This window comes from Caretta caretta, chromosome 11, assembly GCF_965140235.1.
Source record: "Caretta caretta isolate rCarCar2 chromosome 11, rCarCar1.hap1, whole genome shotgun sequence".
NCBI lineage: Eukaryota > Metazoa > Chordata > Testudines > Cheloniidae > Caretta > Caretta caretta.
The window spans coordinates 18,566,741-18,591,110 of NC_134216.1; the positions used below are offsets into that span (position 1 = coordinate 18,566,741).

The following is a 24,370-nucleotide window of genomic DNA, read 5'->3' on the forward strand; positions in this document are numbered from 1 at the left end:
AACATAACCTTTATGATATGTAATTTTGATAACTTATGAACATCACTTACTAATCCTGTAAATGAGAAACTAATTGATGTGATGATGATTCTATCTACAGAAATGGTAACAGGAGGCGTGATAATTTGCCAAAGTAACAGAATGCACATTTATTATTCATATCCACATTTATAAAATCTGGCTGCATTGAGGAAATGTAATCAACAACTGAAACTTGAAGCAGGGTAACAAAATGGTCTCCATTTATAAAAATTAAAGAGGTCCAAATTAAACATTATGTTATTTTCATAGTAACATTTTAAAGATTGTTCTTACCAATGAACGATTTTGTTTTTGCTGAAAACTCTCTGGTAAATCCTCCCAATTATCCAATTTTATATCCAATGGAATAAAATTACAGTTCAGTGATTTTCCATCCTGGAGATGCAATACAGACAATTTAGTTAAACCCACTAAATCCCGAAGGAATCCAAGTCTTTTAATTTTGTTTACAGTTGTAATGTAATACAATATAGAAAAAGTACCGATTTTTTTCAGTGGCTACCCAAACAATCTTGTTTCCTAATATTAGAAGAAATTCAAAAGGTATTTGCACGGTGGATGTAAAACCATAGTAAGACTACCAATTCAGGAAATCTGATTCATAGTACTGCATTACACTGCAACTAAAGAGGATTGCAATTTTACCTGTAAGCATCAATTTCACCTATATATATCATCTTTGAATAGATCTGAAGCAGCAACTTCACTAAATTAAACAACAGAGAGCTATTAACTCAACTAGAAAAGGAGTACTTGTGGCACCTTAGAGACTAACCAATTTATTTGAGCATAAGCTTTCGTGAGCTACAGCTCACTTCATCGGATGCATAATGTGGAAACTGAAGAAGACATTATATACACAGAGACCATGAAACAATACCTCCTCCCACCCCACTCTCCTGCTGGTAATAGCTTATCTATAGTGATCACTCTCCTTACAATGTGTATGATAATCAAGTTGGGCCACTTCCAGCAAAAATCCAGGTTTTCTCACCCTCCGCTCCCCCCTCCCCCACATAAACTCACTCTCCTGCTGGTAATAGCTTATCCAAAGTGACCACTCTCCTTACAATGTGTATGAAAATCAAGGTGGGCCATTTCCAGCACAAATCCAGGTTTTCTCACCCCCACCCCCCCAAACCACACACACACAAACTCACTCTCCTGCTGGTAATAGCTTATCCAAAGTGACCACTCTCCCTACAATGTGCATGATAATCCCACCTCAACCTCAGCCTGGTCCAGTCCACACAAGAGATCCACTTCCTGGACACTACAGTGCTAATAAACAATGGTCACATAAACACCACCCTATCCCGGGCTATTACCAGCAGGAGAGTGAATTGGGGGGGGAGGGGGGGGGCGGAGGGTGAGAAAACCTGGATTTGTGCTGGAAATGGCCCAACTTGATTATCATACACATTGTAAGGAGAGTGATCACTTTAGATAAGCTATTACCAGCAGGAGAATGGGGTGGGAGGAGGTATTGTTTCATGGTCTCTGTGTATATAATGTCTTCTTCAGTTTCCACAGTATGCATCCGTTGAAGTGAGCTGTAGCTCACGAAAGCTTATGCTCAAATAAATTGGTTAGTCTCTAAGGTGCCACAAGTACTCCTTTTCTTTTTGCAAATACAGATTAACACGGATGTTACTCTGAAACCTGTCATTAACTCAACTGTGCTGCATAGCACAGGGGACGACTGCAGAATTTTTACTTGAGTGGAGAAAATGACTCTATTCCACTTTAAATCACGTGACAGGACATGCTGTGGTGAAGTGTGCTCAGTGCCTCCTCTGTGCTCTGAGCAAATTCTTTCTCAGATGATTGTCAACAAGTGAGCTGCCATATAAAGTCCATGAAGGCCAAAGCCTTGTTCATGACTGACTGATCAGAAAAAGAGCTCTGTTGGGGAAAAATGAAGGCAGACCTCTAAAGTATGTCACAGTACACGAGAGAGAGACTTTTGGCTTAGGAGAAGACCCACTAATCTGGGAACCAGCAGACTAGCAGGCTATGAGCTCTAATCTTACCTCTTTTACTGATTGTTGTTTATATTCTGTGTATTTCAAACTGAGTATGGCCTCATACCATTCACTCTAGGAGTGAGGCAAATATTATTATCTGCATTTTACAAATAAAGCAACTGAGAGCTTCACATGCACAAGGTCATTTCTGGCAGAATTGGCACTGGAACCCAGATCTTGAATATAAATGACCCATGGGCCAAGTATGTGTTGCTTTTAGTGACAGCTCCACACAGTGGATAACACTCATTTCTACAGCTCCAGCAATAGAGGTCTGTGGTGGAGATGCAAAGGTTTTTGGTTCAAACGCTGCTGCAGAGCCATGTGGGTCATATGAAGGAATTTGTTTTCCCAGTTCATTTAAACAAGTGGTTTATTTAATTAACAGAGTAGAAAACTTTCCCTCCTTATGAGACTTGCAACAGAACCCAGGTGTTCCACATTTCAGTTGCTTCTGAAACACAAGGCTGGTTTGAAGATTGATAGGTTTTTATGAAAAGGTCCATTAAACTAAAGATGTCTCCCTCCCAAAACCAGCAGAGAGTTGGAATGAAACAGTGACAGCAATGCCCCAAATGACAACTGAAAATAAGTTTACCAATATATTGCTTTTTGGACTCCCAACCCTCTTTGGATACCAGTGGGAGTTTTCTTAATTTGTTTTGTTCAGAAAGTGATCTGACATCACATATATGCAGGGGTGAAAGTAACATTTATCTCTTACCGGTACAAGGGTGGCCAACTTTTCCCCCCACCCCACCGGAAGGGGCTGGGCCTCGGGCGGAAGGGGCAGGGCTGGGGGGGGGGGGAAGTCAGCATCCCCCAGCCAGCCCATTTGCGCTGCCTGGCCTGTGCCACCCAGAGCTCCAGCAGTGATTTAAAGGGCCCAGGGCTCCGGCCACTGCTGCTACCCTTTTAAATTTGCCGGCCAGGTGTGGGGGCAAAAGGGGCAAGGTCCTTTGCCGCTGCAGTGCTTTAACATCGCTGCCCCTTTTGCGCCCCCCGTCCCCCGTCAGTGGCCCTGCCGCTAGGGACCTGGCAGGGCCGCCGATGTGGGGCGCAAAAGGAGCAGCAATGTTAAAGCGCTGCTGTGGCAGCGCTTTAAAGTCTGTTTTACTGGCGGCCACTTTTTACCGGTACGCTGTACCAGCCCGTACCGCCTTAATTTCACCCCTGCATATATGGCACCAGTTGCTTAGTTTTCTGAAACTTGGGAGAAAACAATATTATGTTTGCAGGTTGAAATGATGCACTGTCATAATTTTTACTGACATTTAGAATGTTTACCAAGGGTCAATGGTGGATTCTTCAACACTTCAATTTTTAAATCAATATTGGATGTTTTTCTAAAAGATATGATTTTATGCAGGAATTATTTTGGGAAGCCTGTGTTATACTAGGTCAGACTAGATGATCACAATGGTCCCTTCTAGTTCTGGAATCTAGGAATGTTCTGCCAATACAAACATTTTTATTATCCTTTTGAACATTTTAAAGAATACCCTTGACTACAACTTTGATCCAATACTTACTGGTGGACAGGAGCTGTTATTATTTTATTTAACTGAGAGATTGGTAAGTTATTGTAAACCATTTACAAACCAAACCACAGCCATACATAAAAATTTAATTATATATATTCCCAAAATGATTGAAAAATTGAATAGAAAATATTTTTCTTCTAATTTTCACCAAGGAAGATGGCTTAGTCACGTAAGTAAATACAATTTCAAGTCCAACTAGGGACATTCATTTTTCACCCTGGAAGAGTTTGGTGCTGGACTGTGGTAGTGGTGGTTCCTGATCATAGTTGAGGTTTTTGGTAAAACAATTCTCAAAGAGCACATGCTAGCATATAAAACTGTTACTAACCTTCTGTAACTGTTGTTCTTCGAGATGTGTTGCTCACGTCGATTCCACGTCAGGTGTGCGCACGCCGCATGCACCATTGACGGAGACTTTTTTCCCAGCAGTATCTGTAGGACCGGCTCTATTGCCCACTGGAGGCTCGCGCTTATGCACCAGTATAAGGACCGCTGCCGGTCCTGCGCCCTCTCAGTTCCTTCTTACTGTCAACTCTGGCCATGGGAGGGAGGGCAGGTCATGGAATGGACATGAGCAAGACATCTCGAAGAACAACAATTATGGAGGGTTAGTAACTGTTTCTTCTTCTTCAAGTGCTTGCTCATGTCCATTCCATGTCAGGTGACTCACACGCAGTGCCCTCAGAGGTGGGCTAGGAGTTTACAGGTGAGTGGATTGTAACACAGCTCTGCCAAAATTGGCATCATCCCTGGCTTGCTGGGTGATGGCATAATGGGCCACAAACATGTGGACCGAGGACCACATTGCACCTCTGCAAATGTCCTGAATCAGGACCTGTGCCAGGAAGTCTGCAGAAGATGTCTGTGCCCTTGTCAAATGGGCCTTTACCGTTGGGGGAGGCTAGCCTGCGCCCCCCCCCCGCCTTGTCCCTCCCCCCTGCAGCCCAGGGTGCACACACCCCCTCTCCATGGCCCCCAGTCCCTCATGCACCCCAGTCCCAGAGCACCATGCGGAAGAGGGCCTGCACCTCCTGGACGAGAAGTTGCTCATGAGAAGGACCCTGAAGAGGGACAGGGAAGGGGTGTGTGGTGGAGGAATGGAAATAAACTGGAGGATATACCCCAGGATGATGGTGCTGAGCACCCAGTGGTCTGATGTTACTGCTGCCCAAGTGGGGAGATAGGAGGAAAGGCGATCTAAAAATAAAGGGTGAGGGGGTTTCCAGATCTAGAAGGGAGACTGGTAGTCCATCCCTCTGAGCGCCTTCAAAAGGCCTGCCTAGGCCTGCTCAGCGCATTGCTAGTACTCTGCTGGGAGGAAGAAGAGGCTGGTAGGTTCTGGCAGTGCCTGTAACCTCTCCCTTTGCGCTAGTTGATCTTGTGTCTGGCTGGACCTGAGAAATGCGGCTGCTGAGGCCTAAAACGTCTGCAAGAAGCTGCCGATGTATAAAGGCCCAGGGATCTTAATGTGGCTCTGGAGTCTTTAACTCCATGCAGCTTCATGTCCGTTTGGTCTGAGAATGGCGAGGACCCTTCGAATGGAAAGTCCCGCACTAATTGCTGGACCTCTGGTGACAGCCCTGATGATGGCAACCATGAGCCCCTCCTCATGGCGACTGCCGACGCCATCGACCTGGATGTCAAGTCCGCCGCATCCAGGGCGGACTGGAGGGAGGTCCTCGCCATGGTCTTTCCCTCTTCCGCAATGGTCCCGAACTCCTGCTGCACTTCTTGGGGCAGTGACCATTTGGAGACCCAAACGACGAAGTTGTATCGCCCTAGAAGCAGTTGTTGGTTTACGATATGCAGCTGGAGGCTTGCAGTAGAATAAACTTTTCTACTGAATAGGTCCAAGCGTTTGTGATGGGTTCCCCCTGGGGTGCCACCGGGAAACCCTCCCCGTTCAGTCTTTGTTCCTCAGATGTTTCCAGGAGTCTTCTTGTGTGGGGAGTGAAGATCTGGGAGCAGGTCTGCAGCTTGTCACAGGAGCACAGTGAGAGAGGGAGCCCAGGATGGTGTGTCAGAGGGCTCAGTGGTACTCCAGTTCCAGGTGGCACCCTGGGGGGAACCCATCACATAGTTTTGCCTCCTTGTTTTTTGAGGTAGCACTGGCCTGGGCCCTGCCTATCCCACTCATTGGCAGCAGCAACCAACAGGGAACCAGGAGAGGGGTGGGAGTATATATAATCATAGCCCTTTGCAGGCACGTAATACTTCTTCTCTGCCCTCTTGGAAGTTGAGGGCAAAGAAGTGGGGGTCTGCCAGAGTGCCTTTACCACCTTGAGCACCTCCTGGTGCATGGGAAGAGCCACCTTGCAGCTGCAGCTGTCAAAATATCAAAAATGGGGTCTGCAGGTTGTTTGAGCTCCTCCACCTCCAGGCCCAGATTGGAGGCGATTTTCTTAAGAAGCTCCTGGTGGTGTTTGAGATCACTGGGGGGGGTACAGGGTTAGCAGGCCCCATGAGTGCCTCATCAGGGAAAGACGAGGAGGAAGCCACCGGAGGGGAGGAGCTGGGTCCTTGATCTGTCCTGGGGCCCCTTCAATTGGGGGTACGATGGGGATCTCGGTGCTGTGGTCCGAGTCCAAAGCCAGTTTTGGCATGGGCTGAGGTGGGGCCACAGTGCTCCTTTCAGAGGTCATTACTGAAGGGGAGTGCAAAAAGTGACCCAGTACCACTGGTAACCCCCACGGCTTCCAGTACTGCCAATGGACTGGCCATTGACCCAGGGTCTATGGGCCCATGGATGGAACGGCACCAACATCTGTCTGGTAAGCCGGATGGTGGTGCCTCTTCAGAGGCAGCGCTGATTCCTCTTTGGAGCCCAATGAAGATTCTTCATAGGATGACCCAGGCAGTGCTGTTGCACCCTCTAGTCAACTCTGATGGGGGTCCGGAGAGCAAGGCCTCAGTACTGGGGAATGACTGCGAGGACTTGAAGATCGGTGCAGATATTCCAATGACTGGTGCCAGCATTCTGGCAACTGGTGCCAGGACTCACGTGAGTGGCGCTGCGGTTCAGTAGACCAACACCGGGCCTCTGGGGACTGGTGCCACGGTGCCAGAGAACGATGTCAGATATCTGGTGACCAACACCTGGGATTCGGTGATCAGCGCCTAGGCTGAGGCGACCAGTGTCTAGGTGATGGAGACTGGGGCTGGCAAGCTGGGGATGGGCATGTCGATGCCCAAGACCTGGCCAAAGACAGAGACTGGTGATGGGCTGGGGACCACCGAGGGGGTCCCAACTTGGGTTTCCCTCTTGAGACAACGGCCTTAGGTGGTTCCCCCGCCACAGGCTGGCGATCCCTTGGCCTGGGCAGGATTGAAAGGGCCATTATGTCTTTGGCAGCCTGAAAGCGTTTGGATGTGGACAGTGCCCTCATGTGCTCCGTGCCTCTGCTCATGCCCAGCATACTCGGGGGATCCCTCAGCGGGCTGGGTACCACGGGTTCTGTAAGTTCCCCAGCCGTACACCTTTGAGGGGATGGTGACATGGGTCACATCTTCCCCCCCCAGGCTTCTCTGCTCTTCTTGAGGCATAGGGGAGCGCCCTCTGTTGGCATGCTTCCTGTGCCGCTTTGCCTGTACTGGAGAGGTTGAGCGGTACCAGAAGGGACCCGATGCTGGAGGAGCACTGCACACAGAGGTGGAGGTTCTCAGTGCTGAGTCCGATCTGCCTGGCTTGGAGGCTGATCTCAGCCTGGCTTCCATAAGCAGGGCTTTCAGTTTGATGTCCCTGTCATTTTGCGTGTGGGGTCTGAAACTCCTGCAGATCCGACACTTGTCTTTTACATGAGTTTCCCCCAAGCACTTTAAACAGCTGGAGTAAGGATCAGTCACAGGCATAGGCTTTGTGCAAGTTGCACAAGGCTTGAACCTCGGGGACAGGTGCAGGTCCCGGTCCCGTCCCAGGAACAAAGTCCCTTATGGGGACTAACAACTAACTCTAAAAAACTACTTAAACAACTAAAAACTATCAACTACATACAACGAGAGTTCAGAAAAACACCGGGAGAAGTCTTGTCGAAGGAAGAGCAAGAGCATTCCAGCAACCGTCATGGGTACTAAGAAGGGACTGAGAGGGCGCAGAGCCGACAGCGCCCCTTATATTGGTGCATATGTGCAGGCCTCCAAGGGGCACTAGAGCCGGCCCTACAGATACCGGTAGGAGAAAACTCTCCGACAACGGTGCACACGGCGTGCACACATCTGACATGGAATGGACATGAGCAAGCACTCGAAGAAGAATCAAAAGTTATCTGATAGTACTTTAACAGAAAACATCTGTTATTATGTTGCACACTATTGTCTTCTAGATTAAACACCATTTTCAAGAGCCTATATATATCACCATATATCAAATCCCCTTGATTTTAATTTTGGATAAGGCCCTGTAAGAGCACTTTCACAAGATGACAATGATTATCTCTTTCTTCAGCTCATTTTAGCAATAATTGGAAAGGCAAGATTTTTACAACCAAGAAAGGAAAAAGTCTACCACCCTAATAACTAAGTGTTCTGAAACTCCTATTTTACAGCAAAGAACCCTCATAAACCACTAACATTTGTACCTCAATAGATAACCCAATTTATCAGCCTTCTAAAATATATCCATTGAGAAAACATTTGTAAGCTAGGAGAAAAATTATCTTGTCTAGAGAACTATTATTAATTGGCAGAAAAGAACTAGAAGATAAATTGCCTAATTTTTGTACATCTCAGTTAATAAAAAAGAAAGCTTTGGTATGAAATAAGAAAATTAAAATATAAATGCATATGTGTTGTAAACCTTTCATTATTACAAAGTAAAATGTTGCCCTACAATAAGCATACTGGTATGTGAAACCTGTAGAGATTGAGTGCATTGTAATGTTTACCTTTGTATAGAGGTGAATTCTATCAGTATTCCTACTTGCACAGAAGTTCAGCACATCATACACTGGAAAAGTATCTGAATTATCAACACATCCTATAAAAAATAATAAAAGTTTTTTTTTTTTAAATCTAATCTTCATTACTTGGAACAAAGATGGAAAATGAGCATACCTGCCACAGAAAAAGGTTAACTAGATCTAAAAGTCATAAGATAAGAGCCTCACATTGCTCTTTCAATGCATATTAGGCTTTGCTTCGCTTCTAAAATGGTGTCTTTGGGAGAAGCTAAAAAAAAGTATTTGATATTTCGTTTGGAACTTAGAATTAAAACTTAGGGTTCTAACAACTTAAGCAATATCATTCTAATAAACTTTTCTCTAATGATGTTTCTAATGGTATAATATACACAAGCTACTACCTCTGTTTTGTACCAGTTCTGTCTGTTCTAGCATGTGACATCCTTCTAATATTGTATTTTTCATCCTTAGGTTGTAAGGTCTTGGGTGCAGGGACAGTATTTTTGTATGTGTTTGTATCAGACCTATCCCAAGAGGGCCTCAATTCTGACTGGAGCATCTGAATACTATTCTTATATAAATAATATTTCATTACAAGTCTGTATTTAAAGTATCACAGCAACACATCATACCTCTATCCTTACCTAATTCAAACCAGTCCAAGATGAAAGTCTGTACACTCCAAGTAGTTCAGAGAAGACAGCAGTAGGGTTGGTGAAAATCCATACCTTAACTGCTCGCTATAGGGCTTGGGACTGGAACCCAGAGTAGAGGGTAGGCCTGGGCTTTCTTGCCATCCACTACAGAATGGCATTGCTGGGGGCAGTGAACAAGACGACTACCTGATTCACTGTGGCAGTGGATGAGAGGATTGTCTGACGCTGCTTGTGCACAGAGACTTGGAAAAACTCCCCCTGGAAGCGGAAAATCACAGGGTGACCTGACCAGAGGGCCAAGTCAGGAAGCAACCATAGTATGACTCTGTGAGCAGGACAGCTGCACGGTGGAAGACCAGAAACGGGACTCTGAACCAGGCACAGTTAATCCCCAGAGTCGCCAGAAAGCAATGCCACCCAGTGGTGAGTAAAACACCCTGTGATAGTGTGCTTACAAGAAGGTGTTATTGTTGTTACATGAAGACTTGGAAGCATCTTTTACTTAAGTTTAAAAAAGTTAGACACATTCTGGTGTTGCTTAAGAAACTGAATGAGAATGAATAAAGATATGCATAATTTTATAGTGACAAAAATTGTATCCATAAGAATGAACATGAATATCAGGCATTCTACATATCACAGAGATTCTGTAACTAATTGCTGCCTAGGATAACAGCTCAATATGACCAGAGAAACCTGTACTAGCAGGCCAACGGACAACAAGGATGCACACTGCAAAGTTCACTGCAGCCTGCCGCCCACAAATGAAGCAACAAAGTAGAAGAAACCTATTGGAATGATGGGCAGGAGAAAATTAAAGAAAAAAGGAGGGAAATTAAAAGGACCTTTGTATTTTTACCCCATGTGTTTCTCATTAAACATTAAAATGTATCTACGCTGAGTACAATATAACCACAGACGAGTATCTGCAGCCACAAAATTCAATAAAATGACTGTATATGGAACAACAACCTGCTAACTGGCAGCTGCTCATAGGGCATATTTGTCACACAACCCAAAAGCAAACTGTGAACATTACTATGTATATCTGTGGTTCTGCCATAGTTGGATGAAAATGTTGGGTTCAGCCCACCTGACAATTCAACTGGCTGTCCTATGGTGAAACACAGAAGCCCAGTGGTCATTCTGCATGTGCGGCTTTTCTGTGTTTCAAATATGTGGTTTCCAAATGAATCTGCATCCCAGTGTTTATGTTTAATGCAATTCTGCAGAACTGCTATGGTAAATTGGCTCTACTAGGAACTCTATTTTTCTTTACCTTCTTGATGCTTTTGCTCACATTCTTCAGATCCATTTTCAACAGCATTAGCGACTTCTCCCCCAATCTCATCAGATGATTCAGTCGCTGTTTGTACTAAATCCTTTCTCTCATTGTCTGCATTGCATATTGCTATACCTTTGATTTTTCTAGAGTCCTGTGATGCATTTTCTCCTTCACTCAGAGTAGAGGGAGGATCATTCATTTGATTTGTATTCTGTTTATCTATAGTTAAAGAAATAGGAAAGTGATCAATTTTACTTTGCGTCTATAAAAATAATTAAGTAAATAAGATAAATATTAGGCAGTAATATTAATTTATATTTGAAACAAAGTATCCTAAAATGTATTTTGGTTATAAGAATCCAGTAGTTAATTCTGAAAGAACAGCTGTGCCATAAATGAAATGAAATTAATTTTAGACTTGCTGAATAGTAACAGATAGTTTTAAACAATTAAACACCTGAAAACTGTAATGTTTAAGTTTAAACTTCAATTTTAAAAATATTTTAAATTGCATGATGTTGAAAATTACATATTATTCAGCATATTATTCCTAATGTTGAACAATACTAACATTAATACATTTCAATACAATTTTTAAAGTTCTACTTATACAGTATTTATTATTTATCTGAGGAAAATGTACAGACCAATTGCTTCTCTCTCTACCCCACAGCAAACATATTTTATTTTAGAAACTAGAGCTTAATGTCTGTGAAATCAATTAGAACCAATATAATTATATTTGTTTCTATTATTTTTCTTAAGTGAATTTTAGTGCTTATGAGATGAGCCAGGTTGATGACATAGGAAACAAAAGTCCTCTATGGCATAGGTATTGCACTGGCACTGCTTACCGATGTGTATCAGCTAGTGAGTGAAACAGTTCAGAGTCCATGACACAATCTAGCCTTGGTCTCCACTACTGAAACTGTCAACAATGCTACCAACTATGGTGGTGGCTTTTATTTTATAGCTATTTGTCACCCAAGAACTGGAAGAAGTCCACTAACTCAGGTCCCTGGAGCAAATTAATATCCTCTCACATCCTAATAGTTAGTATTAAAGAGGTACAAGCAGTATGTTATACATACAACTTACTTTCAAAATACAAAACAGTAGATATTGTGGTGAATAAAGTATGGACATTGTACAATAAGCACAACAGGATCTGTAATTTCCTAAGGGTAATTTTCTGTTTGAAATATGAAGTTTAAAATATGTCCTTTAGTTGATTATGCTATTTCAAAAAGAAAATATACAAGGCTAATAGCTCTTATTATTTGTGTTTAAACAGCTTTTTAAAAAATGCCTACTCATCTTTTCTCCACAAACAATCTAGATGACAGTGATACCAAAATGCATATACCATGGAGACAGATAGTTAGGACTTTATAAAAATCTTTTGGCTATTTTAAAACACAAACTTACTATGGACATTCCAATTTTTATTCTTTGAGGGGAGAAATTTAAATATTTACAAATTTAAAAACTTTTCATGTCTTAAAATGTTAGCTCTTGTGACAATTACATACTTGTTTAACTAAGTAAAGCATTGACACTGCATCATTCGGCCGTGAAAAGATAGGAAAAAAAATCTATAATTTCATTGGCTTGTTGATAATGATAAATCCTCTGAAGGGAAAGAAAGCAGCAGGGCTCTGACTGTAGAGCATGCTTGCTGCCATGGAAACAATTTCTGCTGCTGCTCATTGAATTTACATCCTACTGACTTTAAACAGGTATCCATTTTTGCTAATTAATGTCATATCACAGGAACTTTCTGAAATAAGTTCCTGACCAAAATTAGGAGACAATTTCAAAAATTCCACCTCATGTGACGATTTTATTCTTCATATTTTGTCTGAATTTGTAAATACTTATGTATTTGAGTATAAAAACACTATAATCTTTGAAGAAAAACAAGATAGGAATATGCCTATTCAGTTACAATGTGCAGCATGGGTTACTCACCATCACTACCACGAGGACATTCACAGATTTCACAATAAGGTAATAACGAATTATTAGTGTAAGTGCAAAGACTACAACACCAGACTTTGGCTAAAGGTGATTTTTTCCTTGAATTAGACAGAGAGCCACCAGAAAGACCATGATCAGTTTCTTTGATACACAAAGTGTTTGTTTTTCCAGGCAAAATTTTTCTTTTTTTCTCACTGGAGCTGCTTTGGGTGGGTGTACTTATAGCTCTTGGTCTTTTAGCTTCAGGCTCACAGCCATTTTCATAACAAATTGCATCCACATCAATTATTTCTCTGGCGTCCAAATGCCTGCTGCCCTCCTCTATGTCCTTTCCCGGTGTGACTTTAGAATCTCCTGCAGTAAAGTTCAGTGATTTATCCCAAGAATCAATTTTGCGTTTTTTCTCAGCAGATGGTTTTGGTGAAAAGAAGGCACGAATGTCATGTTGTTTTTCTTTTTCAAACTAGGAAAGAGAAACAAACTTTATCAAACATACAGATCCAAAATTCCTTCAATAGATATAGTCCACTTGTCTAAAGTTGTAACATTTTTTTCTCAATTACGGGTCTTTTGTACTTTCTAATTTGAGGTATTTTTAAAAATGTTAATTAGTAGATAGAAAATGACAGACATTCTCTTTTAATTATATAAACTCAATTTAAAAGTAATTTAAAGCTATTTCTCAACCAGGAAATTTTTAATATTCCAGTCAAAATTTTAAATCAGCACAAGCATAGAACAAATTTACAGAATTGTTAGCGTGGTACATTTAAAAAAAAATAATGATATACAACAGAATGAGAGAGATTTAATATCACTTTAGAATAATTCTGTATATACATACTGGTTGTTTACAGATATAGTAAGTTAACACAACTGCAAAACCAGCCAAACTCCCAGTTTCCTTGAGGTTTTGTACTATAGGTCTATCTTTTAGGCCATGTCTAGCACAAGGAAAAAATGCATACTTTTAACACATGTCATGTGTAGACAAGGCAGTTGTAGTTTTAAGAAACGTTAGCAGGTTCCCTGGGGAAATCCTAATATTTTTACATTGTATTTCAACACATTAGTTAATACATGTTAAAACTTTTCCCCTCCTACTGATGACAAGGTCTTAGAGGTAACAGTGTGACTTGTCATAAAGCAGAATAATGTCCTGTGTTTTCTAGGTATTTTGACTTTCATGTCTCCATTTGTAAATGTCAAGTAATTAATTACCATAGGCTAAGTGCTATACGTGTATTAGTAAGGGAGTTTTTGAACCATAATATATTGGCTGGAATGTCTTATTGTAATTTTTTTTCTTTTAACAAAGTAATACTTTAAAAACTCAACCATGACAGTGTAATTACTGGTTTCAGAGTAGCAGCCGTGTTAGTCTGTATCAGCAAAAAGAACAGGAGTACTTGTGGCACCTTAGAGATGAACAAATTTATTTGAGCATAAATAGTGTAACTGAGTGTAATTACTGTGACACTGTATCATATATCCTTCCACAGTGAAAAGCAGTACGAAAAATGTTGGAGAGTAATCAGATTCTTTTCCTCATCTATTTAACCGAACAAGAGAAGTTGTAGCTCTCTGAAGTAAGAGAGGCAGTGTTTATAAAGTCAAAACTGAGAGCCAGGAGACTTGCATTCTAATCCCAACTCTCACTGTGATTCTCTGTGTGAGTTTGGGTAAATCATATATCCTCTCTGTACCTCAGCTTCTCCATTTAGAAATGGAGATAATCCTTATCTATATTTTGAAACTGTCATGGCTTAAGCTAAATCCATTATTTATTAAATTAATTTGTACAGTCAAGCTGTAAAGAGTTAACATTTGGAAAGAATTAAAAGCTGTTCTCTCTCCTTAAGTATAGCTTCTTTCTAAGCAATGTCATTTTCAAATAGCTTGCTTACTCAGTCAAACAGTTTGGGTTAAAATGTGTACATATTAAAAACTATTTCAATTTTTATACTCCAAGTGAGCACGAATACCTACAGCGTACTCAAATTCATTTGAAATGAAATTAATACTCCATCCAGTGAATTATTACATATTGGCAACACTAAGGATGTAAAATGATGAATGAACATTTAAATCAGTGCTGTAATTGCATCAGTTGAAAAGCTCATCTTTTGTTTTACAGAACTATGGGGAATTATTTTAGGTGAAATTCTGGCTCCATGAAATAAATGGCAAAAGTTTCATTGACCCTAATGTCTATTTATCTTAAGTACTCACATGGCCCTTCTTTCTATAGCATCTGAGCACCTCCCAATTATGACTGGCCTTGTGGCTGGGAGGAAGCAGTAGGCATGATAGATCTTGATTTTAGTAAAGCTTTTGATGCAGTCCCATATGAGAGTCTTATAAGCAAAACAGGGAAATGTGGTCTAGATGAAATTACAATAAGGTGGGTGCACAACTGGTTGAAAAATTATACTCAAGAGTAAATTACCAATGGATCACTGTCTAAATGGGAGGGCATATTTAGTGAGGTCAACAAGGGTCAGTCTTGGGTTCGGTACTATTCAATCATGAATAGTAACAGAAAAAGTGGAAATGACAGAAGAGCTAAATGACATTTTTGTTTCAGTTTTCACCAAAAAGATTAGTAGTGATTGGATGTCTAACATAGTGAATGCCAGTGAAAATGAGGTAGGATATGAGGCTAAAATAGGGAAAAAACAAGTTAAAAATTACTTAGACAAGTTCGATGTCTTCAGGGCCTAATGATATACATCCTAGAATACTCAAGGAGCTGACCGAGGAGATATCTGAGCCATTAGTGATTATCTCTGAAAAGTCATGAAAGATGGGAGAGATTCCAGAGGACTGGAAAAGGGAAAATATAGTGCCAATCTATAAAAAGAGAAATAAGGACAACTGGGGAATTACAGACTGGTCAGCTTAACTTCAGTACCTGGAAAGATAATAGGTTTCAGAGGAACAGCCGTGTTAGTCTGTATTCGCAAAAAGAAAAGGAGTACTAACTTAGAGGAGTACTTAGAGACTAAGTTAAGTACTAACTTAAGGAGTACTTAGAGACTAACCAATTTATTTGAGCATGAGCTTTCGTGAGCTCACGAAAGCTCATACTCAAATAAATTGGTTAGTCTCTAAGGTGCCACAAGTACTCCTTTTCTTTTTGGAAAGATAATGGGAGCAAATAATTAAGCAATCAATTTGCAAACACCTAGAAGATAATAAGGTGCTAAGTAACAATCAGCATGGATTTGTCAAGAACAAATCGTGTCAAACCAACCTAATAGCTTTCTTTGACAGAGTAACAAGCCTTGTGGATAGGGAGGAAGCGGCAGAAATGGTATATCTTGACTTTAGTAATGCTTGATACAGTCTTGCATGACCTTCTCATAGACAAACTAAGAAAATACAACCTAGATGGAGCTACTATAAGATGGGTGCATAACTGGCTGGAAACCCATTGCCAGAGAGTACTTATCAGTGGTTCACAGGCAAGCTGGAAGAGCACATCAAGTGGGGTTCCGCAGTTCTGGGTCCGGTTCTGTTCAATATCTTCATCAGTGATTTAGATAATGGCATAGAGAGTATACCTATAAAGTTTGCAGACAATACCAAGCTGGAAGGGGTTGCAAGCAATGTTCCCTCTAATGTTTTACATCCATGTGTGGAATTAATTTTGTTATATGCACCAATATGGAGGTGATATGTGGCGGGGATGGGGCCAAAGGGTTAGGAGTGTGGGAGGATGCTCAGAGCTGGGGCAGAGAGTTGGGGTGTGGGGGTCTGAGGGCTCTGGCTGGGGGTGTGGGCTCGGGATGAGGGGTTTGGGGTGCAGGCTCTGGGGTGGAGCCAGGGATGAGGGGTTCAGGGCGTGGGAGGGGGCTCAGGGCTGGGGCAGAAGGTTGGGGTGCGGAGAGTGAGGGCTCCGGTGGGGGTTGCGGGCTCTAAGGTGGGGCCGGGGATGAGAGGTTTGGGGTGCAGGTTGCTCCGGGGCTGCGGCAGGGAAGAGAGGTGCCTCTCCAGTACAGGCTCTTCTGGTTGCGTGCCTGCATGGCCCTTGATAACCTGCAGTGTGGCTGCGCAGCTTAGAGGGAAATTTAGGTTGCAAGTGCTTTGGAGGATATGATTAAAATTCAAAATGATCTGGAGAAATGATCTGAAGTAAACAGGATGCAATTCAATAAGGACAAATGCAAAGTACTCCACTTAGGAAGGAACCATCACAAATACAATGCACAATGTACAAATACAAAATGGGAAATGAGTGCCTCGGAAGGAGTACTGCAGAAAGGGATCTGGGGATCATAGTGGATCACAAGTTAAACAGTGTAACACTGTTGCCAAAAAAGAAAAAAAAAGCAAACACCATTCTTGGCTGTATTAGCAGAAGTGTTGTAAGCAAGACACAAGAAGTAATTTGTCCGCTGTACTCCATGCTGATTAGGCCTCAACTGGAGTATTGTGTCCAGTTCTGGGTGCCACATTTCAGGAAAGATGTGGACAAATTGGAGAAAGTCCAGAGAAGAGCAACAAAAATGATTAAGGGTCTGGAAAACATGACCTATGAGGGAAGATTGAAAAAACTGTGTTTGTTTCGGAGAAAAGAAGACTGAGAGGGGACATGACAACGGTTTTCAAGTATATATATATATACCGATATAACGTGACCCGATATAACACGAATTCGGATATAATGTGGTAAAGCAGAGCTCTGGGTGGCGGGGCTGCACACTCCGGCATATCAGTGTGTCAGGCTCTGACATGCTGCTCCGAGCGGCGTGTTAAAGGTGCTGGGCCAGGGCTGAGGGGTTGGATAAGGGGCAGAGGGTCTCCGGGGGTGGTCACAGGACAAGGAGCAGGCGGGGTTGGATGGTTCAGAGGTTCTGAGGGCAAGATGGTCAGGAGAGGGGGTGTGTGGATGGGGTCGGGGCAGTCAGGGGACAGGGAGCGGAGGGGGGGTGTTGGATGGGTCTGGGGGGTTCTGAGGGGTCAGGCCAGGGGGCGGGAAGTGACTATTAATAACGGAAATGCTCGAGGCCAAAGCAAGTTTGATATAACGCGGTTTCACCTATAACGCAGTAAGATTTTTTGGCTCCTGAGGACCATGTAATATAGGGGTAGAGGTGTACATAAAAAAGTTGTTACAAGGAGGAGGGAGAAAAATTGTTCTCCTTAGCCTCTCAGGTTAGGACAAGCAATGGGCTTAAATTTGCAGCAAGGGTGGTTTAGGCTGGACATTAGCAAAAACGTCCTCATTGTCAGGGTAGTTAAGCACTGGAATAAACTGCTTAGAGAGGTTGCGGAATCTCCATCATTAGAGATTTTTAAGAGCAGGTTAGACAAATAACTGTCAGGGATGGTCTAAATAATAGTCCTGCCATGAGTGCAGGGGACTGGACTAGATGACCTCTCAAGGTCCCTTCCAGTCCTATGGTTCTATGAATTGGTCTGAAATCAACAAGATGAAATTCAGTAGAGATAAGTGAAAGGTACTACCCTGAAGAAGGAAAAATCAAAGGCATAACTACAAAATCAGGAATAACTAGCTAGTGGTAGTATTGGTTAAAACGATCTGGGCATTATAGGTGATCACAAATGGAACATGAGTCAACAATGTGATGCAGTTGTGAAAAAGACTTCATGTCATTCTGGGGTGTAGTAATAATGTCGTATGTAAGACATAGGAACTAACTGTCCTGCTCTACGTAGCACAGGTGAGGCCTCACCTAGATTCATAGATACTAAGGTCAGAAGGGACCATTATGATGATCTAGTCCGACGTCCTGTACAGCGCAGGCCACAGAATCTCACCCACCCACTCCTGCGAAAAACCTCTCACTTATGTCTGAGCTATTGAAGTCCTCAAATCGTGGTTTAAAGACTTCAACGAGCAGAGAATCCTCCGGCAAGTGACCCGTGCCCCATGCTACAGAGGAAGGCGAAAAACCTCAAGGGCCTCTGCCAATCTGCCCTGGAGGAAAATTCCTTCCTGACCCCAGATATGGCGATCAGCTAAACCCTGAGCATATCGGCAAGATTCATCAGCCAGATACCCAGGAAAGAATTTTCTGTAGTAATTCAGATCCCACCCCATCTAACATCCCATCACAGGCCACTGGGCCTATTTACCATGAATATTTAAAGATCAATTAATTACCAAAATCATGTTATCCCATCATACCATCTCCTCCATAAACTTATCGAGTTTAATCTTAAAGCCAGATAGGTCTTTTGCCCCCTGAAGTATTGTGTCCATTTCTGGATGCCACACTTTAGGAAAGATGTGGACAAATTGGAGAGTCCAGAGGAAAGCAGCAGAAATGATAAAAGGTTTAGATAACCTGACCTATGAAGAAAGTTTAAAGAAACTGGGCATATTTAGTCTTAAGAAAAGAAGTCAGAGGGGGCATCTGATAACAGTCTTCAAATATGTTAAGAGCTGTTTTATAGAGAACAGTCATCAATTGTTCTCCAATTGTTCCACTCAAGGTAAGGACAAGAAGTAATGGGCTTAATTTGCAGCATGGCAAATTGAGATTAGACATTAGGAAAAGATTTCTATCTATAAGGATAATTAAGTTCTGGAACAGGCTTCCAAGGAAGGTTGTGGAATCCCCGTCATTCGAGGTTTTTAAGAATAGGCCGGACAAACAGCTGTCAAGAATAGTCTAGATTTACCTTGTTCCGCCTCAGTGCAGGGGACTGGATCTGATGATGTGTCAAGGTCCTTTCCAGACCTACATTTCTATGATTCTATCCTCACCATACCCCTGTGATATAAGGAAGTACTAGTATCCCTATTTTACAGATGGGAGATGAGGCAGAGAGAGACTAAATATGTATGGTCATACAGGAAGACTGTGGCAGAACTAGGAACTGAACCCCAGTCTCCCAAGTTCCAGGACAGCATTCTAAACACTGGACAATCCTTCCACTGAAGGGGCCAGCATCAGCCCTTGACAGGTGGTAAAAGTAGCTCAATACAAGGTCTCAAGAAATGAACCTCTAAGATGAGAGGCCTTTTTGGTCAGGGTGGAAGCATTTCACCTAACAACAACATACGAACCCATGAAAAGAAGAAGTCTCTCATCCTGTTCAGTATCTGTGGTTCTTTGACATCTGTGTTCCTATGGGTGCTCCACTTCAGGTGTGCATGCGCTTCACAAGCCCTTAATTGGAGATTTTATGTTAGCAGCATCCATTCAGCCCATGCATGTGTGATATATAACCTCATGCCACACACTGAAGGGTATATAGGGCTGTGTGTGCAAACCATCCTCAGTTCCTTCTCTGAAAATGCAGCAGTGAGAAGGAATTGGAGACATGGACGGTCCATCCTACCCTTTATCACCTTGGACAAAACCATGAGGCAATATAAAAGAGTGCATGCATGTAATGCTGAGCAACGTTACTTTGAAAAGCTCCGGCTCCGGGCATATGGTGCATTCACATAACCCTCAGTGGAATACAACAGGGACCATCACTTGAGGAAGAACCACAGTTACTGAACAGAGTGAGTATCCTCTTCTTCTTTGAATAGCGTCCCTATGGGTGCTCCACTTCAGGTGACTCCCAAGCAGTTTCTCTACTGCAGAATGTCCAGGAGCTTTTGTGAGTCTTTAACCTCCTCAAAAGGTATCTAAAAGGCGACAGCTGCCCACTTCACGAAGTCCAGGAATCGGCAAAAATTGTTGGCCACTGATGGCTATGACTGCCTCGTCCGAAGATGAGGATGAAATAAGAGTTTGAGGGGCGGCCTCCTTAACCACCCTAGTCTCCTGTTCTTCAAAGGCCTCCTTGTGTTGGGGGTTTGGTAGAAGAGACTGTGTCACCCTTGCCTCTCAGTGCAATGGAGCTGGAGGTCTTGCAAATTGTTGCCAATATTTTGCCCAAGAAACCCTGTATAGCCATTGGGGGTGGGCCAATATGGGAGAGAGGGTGGCACTCAGGCCTGATCCCACCATCCCTGTCATGGATGAGGATCCTGGCTGAAGTATGGCTTCCACTATGGATGTGGAGGGGAATCCTGCACTGGTAATGGGGAGATTGATCGAATGTTTCCTTCATCCTCCTCAATGTCCTCCAATGCGGAGTATAAAAAGTCTGAGAAGTTTGCAGTACCAGGAAGCAATGGTAATCCAGAGACTGGAGTCTCAGTACCAAGAGTCATCCGATACCCCTAAGCAGTGCTCAGCACTTCTGAAAGTCAGATCAAGTGTATTTACTTGTTTGAGATTTATTTTGACAAAACTCTTTATAATCATAAACACTATCAAAAATCCTGAGCCATCGAAATTAGTATCTCAAAGCATTTTTACCAAACTAAATGTGCAGTGAAAATTGCTTATATACCCACTGATTTAAAATATCTCTCCCCCCACCCCAATGTTTAAATATTCTTTTTTCATGCTGGAGTACATTTTGAAGAATGGCAGCAATGAATGATTACACCAGAGACAGAATCTTATTAGTCTCTAAGGATCCGCATGGCATGTACTGGGTTTCAGCAACTATAGCTGTACTACTTGAGGCAACTTGCTGTTGAAGACACACAGAGTGATAAACTGAGACTGAGCCAGATAACATCGCAAAGCCAGTTTTTGCACTATAAAATGATACAGCACAAGTACAGTCTCAGTAAGAGAGGTGATAGATCAGGCAGATGCAATGGCCCAACTGACACCCTGACAGCTGCATAAGACAGTGATGAATGAAGAACCAGGATAATAACATCATGAGTAATATCCTGGTGCTTAACTCGAACTTACACGTAACCCAGGCACTGCTGCTGCCCGAAGCAATAAAGCACAGAAAGCACAAGGCTCCTCTCTGAGGCCACACATCAGCTACCTGACATTTATCAAGTAAGTTTTTTGATATCTAGCCCTGAACAAGCACAGTTCAAGAAGTCTCATGATTCAAAGGCAGATGTACATCAAGGAAGACTTCCTGTGAAGTACATGGACAAATCTCTTTGATATTGGCCTAGATCAATGTTTTATAAATTGGTCAATGGCTTCACAATCAAACCTTATCAATGGAACCAAAAACATTAAGACCCTTTAATCTACTAGAATGAAAATAAACAAACATGGCCAACTTTGAAGGCGGTAGCCAAAATCCACAGTATAATTTGGGTTGGATAGTAGTATTGCTCTATGGTACAGACCAGTGGACAGAACATAACTTTTAAAAATGATCTTCCAAAGACAAAGAACAGCTGTTAAATAGTCTTTTAGGGCTGCTCAATATTTGTGTTACTGTCAGGACTAAAAACATAATGAAAGAAATAGAACAGAGAAGAAAGAAATCTAGTAAAACTAATAGAACTATGACAAAGATTAGACAGAAGAGCAGTAAACAATAACAAGCACCAATCAAAACATAACCCTTATCTCAACTGATAACTCTGCAAGGAGCTCATTAATACTTTATAACATCAATCCTAAACTTCAAAATAAATGAATTTCAGAAAAGAGGAATAAAAAGCACTGCATGCTGAAGTGAGTCACTGAGAAATCTGTTACTCAGTTATAAGAAGCTAAATGAAGAGAAGCTTGAATAACACCATAGCTGATGAAAACCTGAATAATCAAAAATGACTTAGAAGAATTAACACTAGTGATGCCAGAAATGAAAATTCAAAACATGAATATGAAAATCACCTTTCCCTATGCTCTTTGGCAAACATTATTAAACAGGGCAACTAGGACTGAAATAGTGTTGCATTTTTGTTGTCCTGAATTAATCACTAGTTTTTTTTTAAATACTGAATGGCTAGCAAAAATCAGTTGGACGTGGAGTTTACACAAGTTTATAGCTAAAGTTATAAAAGCCTCAAGTGTAACACAAACACATTCAGGACAAACAGCCCTGTACTTGAGACATTTAAACTTATTACCAAACATAGGCCAGTTTCTGAAGGACATTTGTTGATAGTCTGAAAAACACTCAGAGCAGTATCATAACAGCTAATTAGTTAACAGTTTAAAGTCTGAACAGCAGGAAGGGATATAATTCAAGTTTATTAAATGAAACGACCCAACCTCAGCTATCTGGATTATTCTGGGCAATCCAGAAGGGGGTGATTATTGATATATTAGATAAATAATAACCAGACAGTGAATAAACCACTTGTTGAGTACTGATGCACTGAGGAATTTTGGCTATTTTGCAAAAATATTGAGCTTTGAAAACAATTCTGTTTATATATTGTAATAATAAATAACATTTATATGGAGTTTCATATCTTCACATATTAGTAAATAATTATTAATTCTAATTCCTGCAGATGTCTTCCTGCCTGTATAACTAAGGACACTTGTGAGAGTACAGGGTCTTGGGTCATTTCCAGAACAACTGTCTGTGATGTTTTGGAATTATTAGACAAAAAATATCTTGTTTTCAAGAAGAAGTGTATCACACTGAAGGCCAGAGTAAGAGAAATATAGAGAAATATAACATATCAAACTGGTGTTGGTAGACAACATTTTTTAAAGTTTTCCATAAAGCACAGCTACTCTTCAACATAGCTTCTATTTTCACATTATCCTATGATAATTATATTTTCACAGTAGTCATGAGCCCACTGCTATTTACTATATTAAAAAAGTTATTTTCTTGGCTTGCAGATGCACCACCTTGGGCTATGAACTTATCACAATTCATAGGCTAAGAAGGGTTGGATTTAGACAGAATCTAGAGTTCTCCCAAGTAATGGGTGCTGCAGTAAGTTGTGTTGGTGATTCAGCAGGAGTTCTTTCCTCTGAATCAGTGACTCTTAACCTATTTACCATTGTGGGCAACATATGCAGCTCTCCCTGTGTTATTTGGGCCACATCCACAGAATATATATACTACTTGTATGGCCCTGAGAATGTCACATGGGCCGCACAGTTGTGCTAATTGGGCTGCAAGTGTTCCACGGGCTGCAGGTTGAGCACCACTGAACTGATCAAGGTTCCTGAATGTTGTTAGATCAACCCTGTACTGCAGGAGATGCCATCTTCCGGTTATTAAAACACTCTTTGCACTTTTCACAAGGGTAGATGTATTAGCTCTGGTTTCCTAGCAAGAGTCAATGTGGGCAATTACATTCTGCCAGTCTAAACTCCAGTTTCAATTTCATATAGTAATTTTTTACTTCCTGTTCAAAAGTCTTGTGTACGGTTGATTGGTATGAACACCTGATTTGAACACTCTATTGCAGAGATGGCTGCATTTCAGTGTTAGATGAAGTAATTTCAGTATATTTAAAGAGCAAGATTTGCAAAGGTGACTGTTGTTTCTGGGTGCCCAACTTGAGACACCTTCAAGAAACCTGATTGTCCAGGAGCGCTGTACACCCATCCTCTAAGAAACAGGCCCCTTGAAGGTGTTTCAAATTAAGTACACAAAAGAATGGAGTATCCCAATATCACTAGTCAAGTTTGAAAATCTTCACCAAAGGGCTCTGGGAATACTTTGGAATGTGAAAGCAGTGAACAAATATAAAGCACAAAGGAAGTGTGTATTCATCATAATGGGGTGGTCCCAATTTTATCTTCTATCAGGTGGTCAACTGTTTGCAACAATTGGCTTGTACATTTTGTGAGAGACTCTCTCAACCAATCACTCACTGAAAGAAAGATCAACAGGAAAATTATGTAGTTGGTTCACATATAGAAGAACTCAGCAAAAATCTTAAATACTCTAGAAACTTGATATTTGTAGTAACTGAGATACATGGATTTTTTGTTATATTAAATGATAGCAGATAAAAAGCTTAACAGGACAGCAAAGCTACTTGCATGCTTTAGTCATATAATTTTCACTGGAGAGCTATAATAAAATTGTGAAATCTTAGAAAAGCTCAAACTATTGATCTGTACATACAAGCTTCTTCTATTGTTTGAGAAACTCTAAAACTTTTCTTCTTCAATACAAACTTCTCATTAAATCAACTACAGTCTTTGGGAAGATTTAC

At 41.7% G+C, this 24,370-nt stretch overlaps 1 protein-coding gene across 1 annotated transcript in view; it reads right to left on the reverse strand.

The window, feature by feature from the left end:
* Window positions 1-24,370, reverse strand: part of ZRANB3 (zinc finger RANBP2-type containing 3) — a 124,531-nt gene that overhangs the window by 16,885 nt on the left and 83,276 nt on the right. The window contains exons 13-16 of the mRNA XM_075117783.1: window positions 12,421-12,892; window positions 10,444-10,668; window positions 8,494-8,585; window positions 316-417 (exon numbers count right to left, since the gene is read on the reverse strand). Of these exons, the coding sequence (XP_074973884.1) occupies window positions 316-417; window positions 8,494-8,585; window positions 10,444-10,668; window positions 12,421-12,892 (891 nt within the window). The remainder of the gene's footprint in view (window positions 1-315; window positions 418-8,493; window positions 8,586-10,443; window positions 10,669-12,420; window positions 12,893-24,370) is intronic.